Here is a 17,293-nt window from a genome sequence, read left to right on the forward strand (position 1 = left end):
ATTAGGATGACTAATTATTTTACAATTAGTGTCACCTTAATATAATGATTTAAAAAAAATTATAATGTGCGTTGTCAAAACAACTGGGGGTAAAATAATGAGAATCTTAAAAGGTCAATTAAGATTCAACTTAGTGTACATCCTATGACTTATTAGTAACCAAACACTTCTCTATCGTTTTCTATAATTACAACTAAACTTCCCTTTTGGTTCAATTTCAACGAGTGTTGAGTGTTGTTTGTATTTGCAACAGGAAGATATAACATAATAATATTAGTATACTATATTCAAATCATGAAAGAAAGAGAATGGAAAAAGCCACAACAGAGAAAGCAGCGATAACGACGCAAAGCATATCCAACCTTCTTTCACTTCTCAACTTCCTTTCTTTCCTCTCCATCTTCTTCTTCACAAATTCCACATACATTTCCCTTCCTTCCATTTCGCTCCTCAATCTTTTTCTTCCACCCACCAAACCCCTCTGTAAAATCCCCAAACTATCCCTCCCATTTAATAGAATCCCATCCATATCCTCTATCTGAAAACACGCTTCTCTCACTTTCATTTCCCCTCCCAACGTCACCAATAAATTACAAACCGCAAATTCCCTCGCCGATCCCCTCTCTCCGCCGTGTAACACCGTCGCAAATATCGCATGAATCTCTCCGGTTAACCAGTGCCGGTTCACCGATACCGGTTTCCCACTCGAAACGTTAATTGCACGTTTTCCTCTGGGATCAATCACAATCCAACTCAATCTCAATTCCTCCTCGAGATTCCTACACGCTTCATCGTCATTTATCGGGTAATCCATACCGGTTTCAACCGAATCCTTCGGATCGAGAATGTCAACCCGAAACGGCGAGCACCGGAACCATCCGGATCCCGTCTCAGTCTCCACCACCTTTGATAGGATGATTCTCCGCCGGTGGAATAAATCGACGGCGGATAAAATTTCCGGCGTGTTTTCGAGATTCACGCGGTGGTGGTGGTGGTTTCCGTGAACGGTTACGGTTGAGAAAGAATCCGAGAAGAAAGAGCGAGAGGTGAGAGGGAATGTGGAGATGACGTGGCGGACGCGTGGCGTGGTTGTGGAAGGCCACGTGGAATGGCAAATGTTGGACCACAAATGTTCGTGCGATGAGAGGGTATTAAGTTGAGAGCACGTGCTTGATGCGGAAGCGAGTGATGGACCGTCGAGGCACGTGAGGATATGCGTTAGGATAATATCTTGATGCAAGGCGGAGATTGTAGCGGCGCCACCCGATTCGTCGGTTGTTGTGGCCGTATTGAGTTTGCTAAGGGTGCAAACCATAATGTACGTGTAGTTTTATATTTATTTATTTATATTATGATTACTTTGGAGCTAAGCATAAAATAAGTTTTCACTACTTGCGTAGTGTATTTAAACGAAGCAGCAAGAAGCGGTGGGTAAAAGGGGACAAATACGATAGACGGTGGAGGGGTCAAAGAGAATGCTTGGAATACCCCTTAGTTATGTGTTAATTACGAGACTACCCTTCTACCTCAGTGCACTTACTACGACAACTTCAGATTCACGGGCCTGCTCGGTGTTCGTTCATTTTCACTGGCAGCAGAGCTCGCACGGCTCGTTTGAAACGTGCATTTATTAATATATAAAAATCATGACTATTAATGAACAGAGGTTGTATTCTGTTAGGTACTACAACGTGTTTATCCTAAGAGATAGTATTTAATATACGATTACGACGTATTTCCAATAAAATTATCTTTAAAAAAAATTATGAACACTTATAAATAAGATAAATTGTAAGGTCTCAATCCAAAAAATGCGGGACGGTGTGATTTGTATGTAAAATAATAAGAAAGTAAAAATATTTGGTTTGATGTTTTAGATTATTTGAGTATTAATTGTGTATTGTTTAATTATTGTTTGACTTGTGTTCTACACTTTATTGATTGTGTTAAGTAAGTAAATTTATTCGTTAAAATTTTCATATTATTTAGTCTGTGCGCATCTGGATTATTTAAAAATAAATAAATAATTTGGTTTTTCGATAAAGAGAAAGAATTCATATATCTACTCTAAATTTGGTTTTTCTTATGACCCTTCATCGTTGAATAGGTTGATATGTTTATGTTATTAAATAATGTTGGTTGTATTTGATTTTTTTTCTTGATGATTAATACACACATTGTATTGGATTTAATTAATTTAAAATGTAAAGTTGTGACCGAATAGATGAGTAGTTGATATTATAATCATACATGATTGATTATCTATTTACACAAAATCACAATCATTCATTTGATGATAAATGATTTATATTATTCATTTTATTCAAGTAAATTATTCATTTTAAAAGAGTCAAATTTATTTATACTATAAATAATTATTTAATTTAAGTTTTTTTTTGGTTCATTAAAAAAACTACTTTTTTTATCTTTAAATCACTTTTAAATATTTTCTTTTTTAACTTATCATTAGTACCATATTAAAAACACAGACATTATGCAAAAATTATAAATATTAATCAAACAGAAATTTGCAATTAACATCTTAAACACCATGTAAATTTGTAATTTTTTTAATTACACTTAACAAAAAAAAAAACATAGAAATCGAGACCGTCTTTTATTTTTTTATTTTGGGACCATAGAAGATGCAATAAATAAAGAAATGTCACATTATATCCGAAATGAGAACAAAAAAGAAATACTATATGTGTCTCTTTTTATAAATTTTTACTGTTTTTTTTATATATATTTAGGACATTAGATAATAAATTTAGTATATTTATTTTATTTGTTATTATTTTTAGAATAACTACTAAATTTTAAAGCATGTTAATTTTTTATATTTTAAAATAAATTAATAATATTAATAGAAAACATATTTAAAAAAACAAGACAAAATTACATACAAGATTACTTATTTTATTTAGTTATAACGTTTAAGTCATTTACATTTTTTTCTTTCAAATATTGAATCTTTTATCCTTTAAAAAGCTTACAAAGTTGTCTTTTTTTTTGTTTGTTAAAAAACAGTTACATGTCTGCAACACATTAGAAATATTATTTATATATTTAATTTTCTTCCTTTTTTATCTTCATCTACAATGAGAAATTATACAATGAAAATTCAAACTCACACCCAAAAAACTTAATGGGTCTCATGTATGAAATTGATAACTCTTTTTGAAACTAAAAGATTTTGATGTTGTAATGCCCAAAATGGTGCCAAATCGAGTCGTGTAAGAGGTGATGTTGAGGCCTTTTTGTAGGACTGTTTTCTAGAACTAGAGAAAATAAAGTACTAAAAGTATAATTTTGAAAAGAAAAAACAAAGAATAAATGCAAATTTTGTTGTTGTTTATAGTTAGCAAGGAGTAGTATAAAATAATGAAAGCTTACCGAACTAACTAATCTGCATAATAAAAACTAACCAAGTGGCTCGCACGAATCAACCTGTATTGAATGGCGTCTCTTGTGTGATGTATGTGTCCTCCACGTATGTACCTTTTCTCCATATAGATAATAAAACCCCGTTCATGCCACGTCACCACTCTTTCTTTTCTTTTCTTTCAATCTTCCTTCTTCTCTGCTCTCTGCAATAATTCCCTCCAATTTTCCATTCTATCTCTTCCGAACATGGCAATTAAACTACACCACAATAATTTTCCATCGTTAAGGTAAATCAACTTCAAACTCTCTCTATTGCTTTCTGATGAATTATTATTGCACTGTAACTGGAAACTACACAAATTCAACTGTTTAAGCCCTAAGAAATTGTGTTCTTGGAAGAACTCAAATACTCATGCTCTTTCTTTACGAATTTACTGTATTTTATTATTCTAAGCTTAGTTCTTGCAATATAATTCATCTTTTACGTGTATTCTATTTCTGATCTCACTTCTTTGAACAGTTCGTCGAATTCTTGGTTTTCGAAAGATCAACGCAATGCAGAAACAAAGGTGTTGAACTTGCATTGCCAGTTACTAAAACAGTGGAAAATTTCGAAAAAGAGATGTTTCGCGCGTAATGCTTTGTTTTTGAACAGTGATAATGTTTTAGTAGGTTATAGAGAATATTCTTTGAAATTTTATAAACCTTGGAGAAAGGTAAAAAACAATCTGTTATTTTCATCTTCTGATGATGGTCTGACTGTGAATGAGGAATCTCAAGGTAGTAGCAGTAGTAATACTACAGACCTTGAGAAGATGAGGCTGAAATTGAGTAAGCCATTGGTAGATGATGATTTTTGTGAGGGGATTCTGCAATCTTTATATGATGCTGCTAGGGTTTTTGAGTTGGCAATGAAAGAGCAGAACTCGTTCACAAAAGAATCTTGGTTTTCAACAGCTTGGTTTGGGGTAGACCGAATTGCCTGGGAGAAGACACTGTCATATCAGGTAACTATTAGTTGATAATAATTAATTGGGATATATTGTGTTAATTGTATCAAATGCATCTGTCAATAGGAAATCTTGACACTTTCGCGTAGCATATCAATCTGTTATCTTACTCGTGTGAGATTTGATATTTATACATGCTAGATGAATAGTAAAAGGAAGAAGTTTTGTTCTAGGTGTTATTAGCCTTTATTGGTCTTTCAAGCATAGTTATGATCATGTGAAGAAACTTTCCATAGTTAGACTCATATTTTTTAGAAATGGAAAAATGACGAGTTCGAGTCTTTTTTTGTTGCCTTTTACCATATTTGTAGAAAGGTATGTTATGTTTCTGTATTTTGATGCAATGTGTTGAATGAGAGACATATGGTGAAACCGTGAGAGACATGTGTTGTTGTCCTCATATTCGATCTTGCAAAGTAACATTGCAATTAGTAAATGTGACAACACAATCATGAGAACCAGTTAATCGGCTGATAGAAATTAAATTAAAAGGGCATCCAGACACATAAAGGACAAATGTAACTAATAGAGAAGGGAGGATTTCGACAATGCCAATCCCTTGAGACCGTGTTTGGAAACCATTGGCTGAGGTTATCCTACGTAAATAACCATGAGAGAGGAGAAAAGAGCCTTATTACCAGTAATGTGGTCAGATGCACTAGAATCGAGAATCCATGTGCTAAGAGAAGGTGAGATGCAAACAGGTGAGTTACCACTTTGTGCAGTCAAAACAGCTGAACTCGAGTTCTGACAATACTCTACCCACCGAAGAAAATCTTCATAAGTAGCTATAATCAATAAGCAGTTACCTAAAACCAGCAGCTGTGGCGGAAGAGACAATATTTTTTATTTTTTTTTGCGACGAATAGTATCGAGCGATGAACAGTATAACGGCTGATATGCTGAAAAATAAACTGATAGCGACAAAGAAGGGGGTAAACCGGAATTCGGACACGGTTTATCGAAAAAAATCTCACCGAAGGACAGTGGGTCCCCGAGTAATCACGGTTAAGGGTTGTCTCTTAATAGGCTCTAGATACCATGTTGAATGAGAGAAAATGAGAGGCATGTGGAGAAACCGTGTCTATGAACTACACAACGGAGTCCGTTTTATATAGGCTCAAGGCGATAAATATAAAAATAAATATGGGAGATAATATCCCTATTTACATGATATGATGTGATATGTAATAAATATAAAGATCATAAATATATTTTCAACATAATACTTAAGTTGACTTCATTGCTTGTGTTGGCAAATTTGGAGTAACAAGTTTACTAATTATTCAATTACCTAGATAGTTTTGTTAAGGCTCTCGAGAGACTCCTTATTATTGACACTCAAGTTCTGACTACAGCTTTGGGTAAACTAGCATATTGTCTATGTTTTTACCTTTTGAGACCTTGGATCATTTGGCTTTGCACTCTTCTATACATTATTTCCCTTTGTAGATTTGTATTATAATCCAAATGGACATAACTTATATTGATGGCGTGAAATTTTATCTTGCTGATGTATAGATTTTTTCTTATGTTGCAAACTTGCCATTGCTATTATAACTGATAATGTCATTTCCCAGCTTTCCCATTTGTCATATTCAACTGGACTCATTGTTTCCACATTTTCCAATAATTTAATTTTATGCAAAACTGAGAATCAGGTTGCATTAATTCTCACAGGCTGCTGTGTACTCCTTATTGCAAGCTGCAAGTGAATTTTCATCCCAAAGTGATGGGAGAGACAAAAATGTCAATGTGTTTGTTCAAAGGAGGTAGCACGTTGCTTTGTGTTTTGGTTGTTTTTTTTATTAGTTTCTTTCCAATTGCTCTTGGAAAAATACATGTAGCAATTATATCAGAAGGATATAGAAATTCCATGCTTAAACTTGTTAAATGGTGTGTTGGTCCAGTTTACTTCGGCTTTTGGCTCCGCTGGAAAGTTTAATTAGAGAAAAATTATCAGCAAAACAGCCCAAAGCACATGACTGGTTTTGGTCTAAGCAAGTTCCAGCTGTAGTGGCTTCCTTTATTAATAAGTTTGAAGGGTATGCGTGCTTTACTACTGCTGCAATATCTTTGTTTTTTCCATCTTAAAATTTGTTTATATTGAAATATTTGTTTCCATTAGTTCCTTCATTTTTTTTGAAGATTAAATGCATAATGGATCTCCCAGGTCTGAAAAAAATACGTGCCGGGGCTCAAGCAGTGCAAGTGACGTTTCGCTTCTTATGCTTGTGCTAACATGCATTTCTGTAATCCTTAAAGTTGGTCCGGCAAAACTTTCTTGTTCTCAATTTTTTTCCATGAGGGGAGAGATAACTGGTAGTTTGTTGGACATGCTGGTTGATTTAATTCCTATAAGCCAGGCCTATAGTTCTGTCAGGGATGCTGGTTTGTGCAGAGAATTTTTTGTTCATTTTGGTCCTCGAGCTGCAGCATGCGGAGGTAAAATTGAGGGAGGTTCACCAGAGGTTGTTTTCTGGGTAAATATTGCTCAGAGGCAGCTACAAAAAGCTATTGATAAGGAGAGAATATGGTCAAGACTGACAACATCTGAAAGTATAGAGGTTAGTTCTGTGAAATTTTGAAGCCAACTTGTTTTTGACCTTCTAAAGAGAGGGTAATAGATGGAATCTAGATAAATCATTCAGTTGAAATGACTGCACTTATATCTTTAAACTACCATGTTATACCTACATTGTGCTTGAAATGCATTATTATACTATTTGACTGATGTGGTTTTTAGTATTTTGTCGTTTATTTGTTTTATTGTATTAGCATCTGCAATTTGTTTTGCTTCGGTGGGATCTGAAACTGTAAAGTGATTTTTAACATTTAGACATAGTTCCTCACTATGTGAAAAAAATATAACTAAATATCGAGCTAGTTTTTTTAATTCAAAAAGAAGGGCCAAAATTACTTTATAAGAAAAAGTACTTAATGCAAATAAAATAAAATAAACTGAGAAATTAGTTGGATTGAGTATGGTGGAGGCAGTAATCCAATTCCATTCATGTATATAATTTGTTATAAGTAAAGCTTTCGTTTATAGTTTGCATGATGCAGGTTTTGGAGAAAGATTTAGCAATATTTGGGTTCTTCATTGCTTTAGGCAGAAGTACACGGTCTTTTCTTTTATCAAAAGGTTTCAATACTCTAGATGATCCAGTTGAAGATTTCATTAGGTATAACTTCTGTTATATGATATTCGTTTCTCCTAAATCTGTTTCGATTTTCATGATTTCTTGTGTATTTGTTAATCTATATAGCCTTTTGTTACAGATATCTTTCTGTAGGCAGTGTTTTATATTACCCTGAGCTCTCATCCATAAGTTCATATCAATTGTACGTGGAGGTTAGTGTGTATGGTCATTCCATCCGACAGATGTGCTCCATTATTCAGTTATGCGGAGTGTGGACTAATAAAATCCCTTTGACTTTGTAGGTGGTCTGTGAAGAGTTGGATTGGTTTCCTTTTTATCCTGGAATCAGCAGCTCTACAAAACAACTACATATGCATAAAAGTAAACAAGGTCCTCCAAATGCTGAAGCAGTGCCCCAAGCCTTAGATGTTTGCTCTCATTGGATGCAGAGCTTTATAAAATGCAGTACATGGCTTGAGAGCCCTTCTAATGTGAAAGCAGCTAAATATTTGTCAAAAGGGTAACTACACTAATGCTCAATTATTATTCGATAAAATACCAGTTTCTCAGTTAAATTCTTAGAAGTACTATCTTCTTTTATGTTAGGCACAAGAAGTTGATGGAGTGCATGGAAGTTGAGATACTAAAGTAAGCTATCAGGGAAAACACTGCATATATGCTGTTTTTTTTTGCACTCTTATTGTTTCAAGTTACAAGTACTCATTATTTAAAACCCGGGTTTTGAGGCTCCTAAACTATTTATATTTTTAAGATAAAATAAAGAGGATGAAATTGTGAGATATAAAAGCTGAAACCGTTGCTAGAACAGTTTACAGGAATTGGTGTAGTCACTAATTCATAATTAGTTGCGTATGCATCTGTCACAGTCATACAATATGAAACTTGAGGTAGCTAAAATTAAGCTTGGGTGGATTGTCCGCTGTACATGGTTGTTTTGGTTTTTGTGCAACTGGTTTCAAAGGCAAGAATTGTGGTATTTGCTCAACTTTATTTTGGATTTTGTAATAGAAATTTCATTGCATGTGAAGTTTGTTATATTACTAATTTTATGATACTCTTGTTTTGTGAGGGATCATTTGCTTCCATTACTTAATAAAAGAAGTTGCATCTAGTCACTCTTCAAATGAATCTAGAATAAAGATACTGCTGATGGGTTCCAATAAATTTATTTATTATTTTTTTTAGTGCAATGAGTTTAATCTTATTACTTATGTGTCAAAATTGCTATCATATTGTGTACATCTTAACAATATACTGTTGCATTTTGGCTAGATCCTAGACAATCCTTTAGGAAATAAACTTAGAGGTTGTTCCAAGTGGTGTTGCATTTTATCTCCAACACAATCATTATGTGGCTGCCGTCTAAATAATCTGTTATCAAGAATTGGGTGACATAGATTCATTTACTAGAAAAATAAATCGTATCAATGGATATGGGTTGTACTATGGTGCAAAAAGCTCCCTATTTCTCCCAGAGAGCTAGTTTTGCACGCAGGCCCTCATTACCCATGTAAAGTTGCTAAACTATTTACCATAGCTAATTTCTTTCATTGTTTAGACAACTTTGTGTAAGTAATTATACTTTTGTCTTTATAGTATTTGCTAAATTTCAGAATAGCTAATTTTTATGCAAATGTTCATTTATTCCAAAAATTGTTTCTCTTAATTGTCTGGAGTACTTAGCTTCATGAAATGGGATGCAGGGATAAGACATTGGAGATTAGTACCTACAAAGCAGTTGAGAGATCTTCAGTTCGCACAACTGAAAAAGTATCTGATTCTTTTGCTAAGGTTTGGTTCCCATTTTCAAATTTGAATTCCAGCCAAATGATACAAGTTTGTCAAATTAGTAATTTCCAAGAGTAGCAAGTGCATAAGTTTTATTTCTTTAGTCCTTTTTGTTTCAGTTTTTGAATAAATTTAGTGCCCACATTCTTTTGATATTCTTACTTCATACACCATTGGATGAACCTTGAACCTTTTGTTTTGATATTTCTTCAGCAATGTCCTAATGCTATGGCTTATCTTTGGCCTTAATTTTTCAGGATTTAAAAAATGTTGAAGATGTTGTGCTAAGACTGGAGAATTTGCTCCAAGAGTTGTATGTATCAAGTGCTAGTTGTGGAAAAGAGAATTTGAAAGCAGCCTATTCTGTTCTGGAAAAAATACGGAAACTCAAGAAAGAAGCTGAATTCCTGGAGGCATCTTTCAGAGCAAAAGAAGATTCTCTGCCAGAAGTATGCCTTTTGTCCCCTCCTTTTCCAATCAGTTCCCTGGAAAAGAACATTATGGTCAAATGTTGTTGTGATCACTTTGACTTTCACACCAGTCCATTTTACATTTCAATTTGGCTTTAACCTTATTGAATTTAACTTGTATGCTGGAGTAAAGCAGTTTGCTTCTTGATATGCCCATTAAGGTGTGCTGGTAATTTTCTTTTTCAAAATAATGAAGGTATCCTGGTAATGCTGTGAGTTTTACTAAATTTTATAATTTCTGTGCACAGAAATTCATCATTGTCTTGCTTGACTTGTATTTATATCAGTAGTCACATGTTTGCCTTTTGCGAATCTTTGTATTTTGTTATCAATAACATTTTTGTTATATTCATTCAGGGAGTTAATGTTGGTCAGTCCCAAAATCCAGTTGGGGCAAAGCAAGAGTGTTTTAAAGCGAAGAGCAGAAACAAAGCTAATGTGGATAGAAGCAAAAAGTATGAAATGTATATAACGATATTTAACTTTGTTTTATCCAGTATTTGATTTCTAAAAAATCATGAGTGTTTGCTATCATCATTTATGTTTATATAAAATGTGTCCTTTTCAGATATATCGGTAAATCTCAGGGTTTCGGGAATGACTTTGTACGTGACGTCACCAGGAAGCCTGATATGGATGCATCTGTATGCACAGTCTTTACCATAATTTGATGATTCTTGTTTATTTGGTTTTGCGGCTATCCTGTTCAATAAGTATTAGGGGAAGGTGTTTGGTAATCCGGTATTGCTGTTGTTATTTGTTCTTTGGTAGTTGTTTTCATTGTCTACTGTTTAATAGCAACTCCAGAATTGTTGAATTAAGCATGGAAAACTTAACATTTGGCTGCTGGAACAACATAGATAATATTTGGTATTTTTTGTAAGTTTAAGTGATAACTACATAGTTGTTTAAATAAATGACTGGCTGTTTGAATAAGCAATTTTTTTCCTGAAGAGGTTCGGTTAAGAGTAGGTTTAGTCACCAAAAATATCTTTCTGGTATATTGTTAATGTTTGGGGAATATTTTCCTTTGTTTGGTGCAAGAAGCATTTTGCAGACAAAATTCTCCTATGGTATAAAGTGTACCAAAAATATTTGTGGTCATTTGTTAAAACTCATAAGGAGGGGAAAATACATTCATAATAATTCAAACAGCAATTCTTTTTAATTAAAATGTTTTGCGCTGAAAGCATTTTAAGAAAATTATTATCCAAATATTTTCTAGGAAGAAATGGATCCCTGGGGTAATGTTTATTACTATGTGATGAAGAAGTTACGAGTCATGGAATAAGCCTCTCTTGCAACTCCTTTGCTAGGTTAGGCAACAGATTCATGATGGGTTCACCCCTTCTCGGATCGCCCTGTCTGAGCTTTATGGCATCAGTGTCCTTGTTAATGTTTTCTAGGAATTTATTCTCTACGGAAAAATATTTTCCACTACCTAGTCATTTTGTTAAGATAAAGAATAAAGTAGTTTGGATTAGTTAGGTAGTTAGTTGGGTAGAAAGTATATCAATTAGATAAATAGGAGAAAAAAGGAATGTGGATTCATTTTGCAAATATGATAGTTCTATGTGAAAGAAGAAACATTTTGTGAAGACTATTCTCACATTTTTTTCTTCTTGATTAGTTCACTATTTGTTGAAGCCAAAATTGCTTTGACAGAGACCATTTCCAGATTCTCAACTACATTTGCTTTTCGTTACCCCTGACACTTTGACCAAAAATAAAGTTGTTTTAAATTTGTTATACAATAGACAAAGATTTGTGACTGCTATGTCATCAAAATCAGTTTTATACTGTCAAACAGTTAGAAGAGCTTATAACACCAATTAGTTTGCATTACCTAATAATCTTTCAATGTGTTGCGTTTCCTGTGCTTCACTTAGTTTGCAGATAATTATCTGTTATAATTTGTTAATGTGTATTATATTGAACATTGAGTAATGTGGGATTTGGTATTTTCTTTGAAGGACAATAATATGGAACTGTCTACATCAAATGAAGGTATTGTGGACCCAGATCCCAATGAAACCCACCGCTTTGAACACCTCAGAAACGAGCTGGTAGAACTTGAGAGACGGGTTCAAAGAAGCACTTATAAATCAGAAAATGATGAGGTACATCTGAAATATTCCATAACACTTACAAGTTACTAGTTTATGTATTGTATTCCACACAAACTATTACCTTCAAATTTGGCATCAATGTGGTTTTTATAAAGCATTTTGTATCATTTGGATAAACTGCTTATGCATCGCAGAGTCTTTATTCCATCGTCTTGCTTACTGAATTGTAAGCCTGTAGCATGCATATTTCAATCAAGATTGAAGCTGAAAAACATTTCATAAGGGACTGGAGCTAATTTTTCCAAAACTATGTCCTAGTCAGTTTCTCTTAATATACTCTGTATCTGCGAGTGGTACAATTCATAAGGGACGTGTGCGATTTCAAAATATAACTGTGAAGGCATTCATTCCTCTGCATTTATTTTTTAATTTGACTTGACCTACTTATTTTAATTGATTACCTTGTTATAATCTACTTGTAACCCTGGATTTTTCTTTTAGATCGAGCCTTGAATATTAACTTTACAGGAGTTGGTGCTTATGGATGGTGGTGCTCGTTATAGTGATGATGTTGGAGTTGTTCAGATGGTCCAGGTTCAGAAGGAAGGAAATATCATAAAAAAATATTTTAGCAAGCTACAGGAAACAGGAAGAGTATGACTTAGTCTTAAAACTTTTCTTTCCTGGAAACATTTTAGATAGAGTATGAATTCATCTGCTGCATCATCACATTGATCAGATGAATCTGACAATTCATTTCCTCCCTCCCCCAATTTCTAATTCAAAAGGCAATGATAATATTGGCAATGACCTCCTTGACCCATATTTGTTTCTTGTCTCTAGATGAATCTGACTTCTGATACTCAATAAGCAGGATGTTTGGCAAGGAACTCAACTTCTAGCTATTGATGCTGCCGCCGCCATGGGTTTACTTAGAAGAACCTTGATTGGAAACGAATTGACTGAGAAGGAGAAGAAAACACTCAAGAGAACCTTTACTGACATGGCTTCGGTTATTCCAATTGGAGTTTTAATGCTTCTTCCGGTGAGTTTCACATGTTTTTAACACTTTAAGTTAGGCTAAATATGTTGTTTTTGTTCTTTGCCCCATAACACGTGGAAAATTTTGGTTTAGGTTTCCATAATTATTTTTCTTTTCGGCGCATTATTTAGAAAGTGATATTTGCTGAAAAATGAAATTTGTGCAGTACAAAATCATTTGCTGCATGTTTATTTCGAAAATGGTCGTCGGCAAAACAAAAAAAACAAAAGTTAAAGTACAGTCTAAATAAATTTGTTTGAAATTTGTTACCCACTAAACAACTTTGTCTCATATCCAACATCCAAAAGTAAAAACTACCCTACATTTTCTTTCTATCCTCAATGCCCCCTTCCCCAAAGCCCTTCTTTCCCTCAACTCTCATCTTCTACTCTTTATGCTTTCCACCTCTCTCTGAACTGCTTGTACTCTGCACCAATCACTGAACAAAAGACATGACAAAAAACGCTATGCTATAATTTAACATTTGTTTGACAATATTAACAGGGAAGCTTTTACTTCAAAGGCATGACCTAAACATCCTATCCTATTTCATAACACTTGAGAGTTATTATAGCATCAATTATCATACGATTGAGAGATTCCAGCCCCTGCATCATTTCCCTAGTGGGTTTGACACTTCCATATTTGGCACAGTCATGTTTCCCATATAACTTTGCACTAACTATAAATATAATTTTTTTCCCGTTCTTACAGTGATGTACGGTTGTGGGAGTAATTTAGAGTTATACAATATAGAAGAGAAATGAGAAGAATGGAAAGCAATACAAACTTCTTACTCTTTCATATACTTATATTTGTTAGATTCTGAGTGTCCGTTACATGTGGTTCTTTTTCTAAGCTTTTTGTCTAGTATGATGTTCTAAGTAGGGCAACATTAATTTCCTACAGGTTACTGCTGTTGGGCATGCGGCCATGTTGGCTGCTATTAAGAAATATGTACCAGCTCTGGTATGTAATTCTGATTTGTCTGCTTTTTGTTAGATCTCCTTTCCAGAAACTAATTCTCCAATCATCAAGTTGTAGGAGTTTGATGTGTCTTCTTTCTGACAGATTCCATCCACTTATGCACCCGAAAGGTTGGATATCTTGAGGCAGCTTGAGAAAATGAAACAAATGACAACCAGTGATGTGGATTCAGATGAGGAAGTAGATGAAGTTAATTGAGCAGAAAGAAAGCGGGTGCAGATTTATGTGTGGCATCACTAGCAAAGTTGTCATTCTTTGTGTTATACAACTTGGGATTAACATTCTTTATCAATCCCAAATTTTTTGAAACCGATTTTGACATAGAGAAATTCCACGTGTCTGGCATTCCAGATGAGCACCAATTGACTACAGTTCTGTAGGACCCAATACTTGGAATATGTGATGCTCAAAAACTGGAAATTTCCAGCTTCCATATTCCATGTGTTAGATAATCAATCATATATAGGCTTATAGTTTGGTCATTATATGGTTCGGTTTCAAGCTGTTGCATTTTGTACAGGGTCTTTTTCTAGTTCTGTATCTACGATTCCATGTATTTGCTTTTTGCCTGCACTCCACGTGCCATTGTTCATTTAATTAACACATAGTTGACACAATCTGATGTTTCATCATCTGACAATTGAAAACCCGTTTGTGAAATGAAGCAAGAATACAGAACAGACAGAACTGTGCATGCATGCAGTGAAGTTGCAAGACAACATGAGAATAGATATGAGATCCATAAAATAGACTAATTTATTTATCACACATATTAACGATTTTGACAGAAAACTGGTCAAAAAATAAGAAAATCAGTAAAATTGGCTAAAACCAGACAAAACGGACAGTTGGTCGGTTTGACACGGTTAAAAAAAAGCGGGTGTGTTATTTGTTGAGGGAATCAAGTCTCGTTTTATAGCAAAACCTCGAGTACTTGTTATTTCTTATCAGTTGCTCCTTTTCAGTGTCTACTAAAGTTCAAGACTGCATTCGATGTGAGACTGCCTTGTGTCTTCGTTTATTTTAAAAAAATTGTGACTAAGTGATATTAATAATCATTTTACTTTTATTTTAGATATAATTTAATCTTCAGATTTTTACGTTTCAAATATCAAGTTATTACCGAACACTTAATTTAATATTTTAATTGTGTCATTTGTTAAAATACACTTATTCAGTTTTTAGAAGTATTTTAGTAAATTATAACTAAAAAAATGTTAAATACATCTGAAGGTGCATGTTATTAAAATACTCATTCGTAAAAATTAGTGGGGTGTATTAGAACATTCTCTAAATATATCTATAGTATAAATATTTTTAACTAAATTGATACCATTCTTAACTAAATATTTTTAATAAAAAATTTGTTCACATTTCGATTTAATTTTTTGTTTAATATTTTGTATAATTTTTTTTATAGTAAATTTAGTTGGACCATAGCTCTAAACCGAGACTCAAAATTTAAATCATTTAAAAATTAATTAAATATAAAATAATGATACGGCTTCATAAGATTGTTTGTTGGGTAACATGCCAAAACAAACTCTAGTCTATATGAGCTATGAGACAGTTTACCAATTGTTTTTTAAAAATACAAAGAAACGACATAGTTTTGTTTTTACATTTATATATTTAAATATAAATTAATTTATGTTTAAATATATAAATATAAAATTAATAAATTAATTTATGTTTAAATATATAAATGTAAAATTGATTTTTTATAAAATTCCTGTTGTTTATATATTTTGAATCAGAATTACTTTTAAATATATAATTACAAAAATAGGTTTCAATATGCAAATTTAAAATAATATATTATTTTTAGTGGCATAATTTTAACGAAATAATCTTTAAAAGATAGTAAATACAAAACATACCCAAATAATAAATAATTAATTTTTAACCCAAATGTGTATATATTGAGTTAATTAAATAAGTATCAGACCAAAAAAAATTAGTTTGTTTAATAAAACAAATTAATAAGTATTACTATATTAGGAAACACATATCTTCTTATGAAAAGATAGGGGCCACAACATATCTGTATTTTTTTTTACAGATTATTAAGATAATAATAATAATAATAAATTATTAAAATATCCTTAAATAACAGGGAGAAATTTGACTCATCTCTTGTCATTTTCTTCTCTCATTTCTCTATACAATTTTCTGTCCTTTTCACTTGGACTCTACCTCTCAAGTCGAACTGACAAATTGCCAGTCACTTGTCTTGATCTCATATGTTTTTTATATTTGTTAGGTTCTTATTTTTTTTCTCTTTTACTTAGATAATTTATCTCTGTAAAAGCAGTAAAAAAGAAATGCCAACGGTTCTGGTCCGCAATAATATTTTTACCCACAACAAGCTCTATATATAGATAAACTACTTACTATTAAATGATAAACTAACTAATGTCGAATAGATAAATTATAACACTATAGTTAGCAAATCAACTACTACGTATTAACAAATCTTTACACATTAACACTTGATATATGATATAATGTGATACTATTTGTAAATTGTGAATTAATTTAATTAATTTGTGTATTTTTTTAGGAGTGACACGATGTTTAAACATACAAAAATTGATACATTTTTTTTAAAAAAAAAATTTCGATAAAAAAAATTGTAAAGTAGATATATTTTATTTGATTGAATTATGGGAAGTTTTAAAAACTTGTGTAACTTGTGAAAATTGTAAAATTTGTGATAATTGAAATTCTAACTTTTTCAATTTATCGATTATATATTAATTGTATGAAACTCTAAAAAAAATATATAATTTTTATAAATATCAACTATAATATTTTAATTAATATTTATCGCCGTCGAATTTTATGTAAGTTCAACCAACCACTCTATGTATACCGTATAAGGAAAATTCATTTGTAATCGTTAAAATAAATTATCAGGATAATTACTTTGCTAGCAACAACAATTAAGTAAAAGGAAATTGAAAACAGTATATCATAAACCAATGTTATGTAGAATTGTTTTGCTTTCAACATAGAACCAAACACCACTGAAATGAAATCAGACATGATTCTAATTGGTAATCGTATGTTTATGAGAGGTCAACCTGCTCCCAAATATACACCCAAGTGTGTTTGATTTTGTGGCAGTGAGGAGAAATTTTAGTTAAATAGAATTGAAGAAAAATTAATTTTTGCTTGGATATAATATACGCATAAAAGTAATTTTTACGAGTTGATAGTAATATAATATACGCATTTTCATGAGACACCAACTCTACTAACAAAAATGTCTAAAAAAATGAGTTAATCATTTTGAAACCAAACAACATTGTAAGAGAGGCAAGGCACACTCTCTCACACCTATCAGTACCGTCGTCGCCCCGCTGAAGAGCGG

General features: G+C 32.6%; 2 protein-coding genes across 5 annotated transcripts; one reads left to right on the top strand and one right to left on the bottom strand.

Annotated features, from left to right (window-relative positions):
• Nucleotides 1–90: 90 nt before the first annotated feature.
• LOC101514556 (probable F-box protein At2g36090) lies at nt 91–1,725 on the bottom strand. The gene has a single exon (XM_004494857.4). It carries the CDS (start codon nt 1,313–1,315, stop codon nt 293–295), a length of 1,023 nt encoding a protein of 340 aa, XP_004494914.1. The 5' UTR covers nt 1,316–1,725; the 3' UTR covers nt 91–292.
• A 1,694-nt stretch (nt 1,726–3,419) lies between these two features.
• LOC101493500 (uncharacterized) lies at nt 3,420–14,490 on the top strand. Of its 4 annotated transcripts, none has more exons than XM_004494163.4 (18): nt 3,428–3,674; nt 3,908–4,394; nt 6,078–6,169; nt 6,308–6,442; nt 6,571–6,964; nt 7,464–7,582; nt 7,680–7,752; nt 7,843–8,060; nt 8,147–8,188; nt 9,265–9,352; nt 9,607–9,798; nt 10,177–10,283; nt 10,388–10,463; nt 11,793–11,939; nt 12,417–12,542; nt 12,763–12,933; nt 13,840–13,899; nt 14,002–14,490. In XM_004494163.4, the coding sequence occupies exons 1-18, from the start codon at nt 3,634–3,636 to the stop codon at nt 14,113–14,115; spliced, it is 2,682 nt and encodes an 893-aa protein (XP_004494220.1). In that variant the 5' UTR covers nt 3,428–3,633; the 3' UTR covers nt 14,116–14,490. The 4 variants fall into 4 exon arrangements, with proteins under 4 accessions (XP_073222246.1, XP_012569672.1, XP_004494220.1 ...); XM_012714217.3 differs by having other exon boundaries at nt 10,177–10,274; XM_012714218.3 differs by lacking the exons at nt 13,840–13,899; nt 14,002–14,490 and having other exon boundaries at nt 3,421–3,674; nt 12,732–12,872.
• Nucleotides 14,491–17,293: the final 2,803 nt, after the last annotated feature.

The sequence above is a fragment of the Cicer arietinum genome, chromosome 3 (genome assembly GCF_000331145.2).
Source record: "Cicer arietinum cultivar CDC Frontier isolate Library 1 chromosome 3, Cicar.CDCFrontier_v2.0, whole genome shotgun sequence".
In the NCBI taxonomy this organism is placed as follows: domain Eukaryota; kingdom Viridiplantae; phylum Streptophyta; class Magnoliopsida; order Fabales; family Fabaceae; genus Cicer; species Cicer arietinum.

Excerpts from the sequence above, each read along its gene's own strand:
- LOC101514556 (XM_004494857.4), bottom strand. The coding sequence starts at position 1,315 with ATGGTTTGCACCCTTAGCAAACTCAATACGGCCACAACAACCGACGAA.
- LOC101493500 (XM_004494163.4), top strand. The coding sequence starts at position 3,634 with ATGGCAATTAAACTACACCACAATAATTTTCCATCGTTAAG. Across the intron at positions 11,940-12,416 it reads ATAAATCAGAAAATGATGAG|GAGTTGGTGCTTATGGATGG; the intron begins GTACATCTGAAA and ends TTAACTTTACAG. Across the intron at positions 12,934-13,839 it reads GAGTTTTAATGCTTCTTCCG|GTTACTGCTGTTGGGCATGC; the intron begins GTGAGTTTCACA and ends AATTTCCTACAG.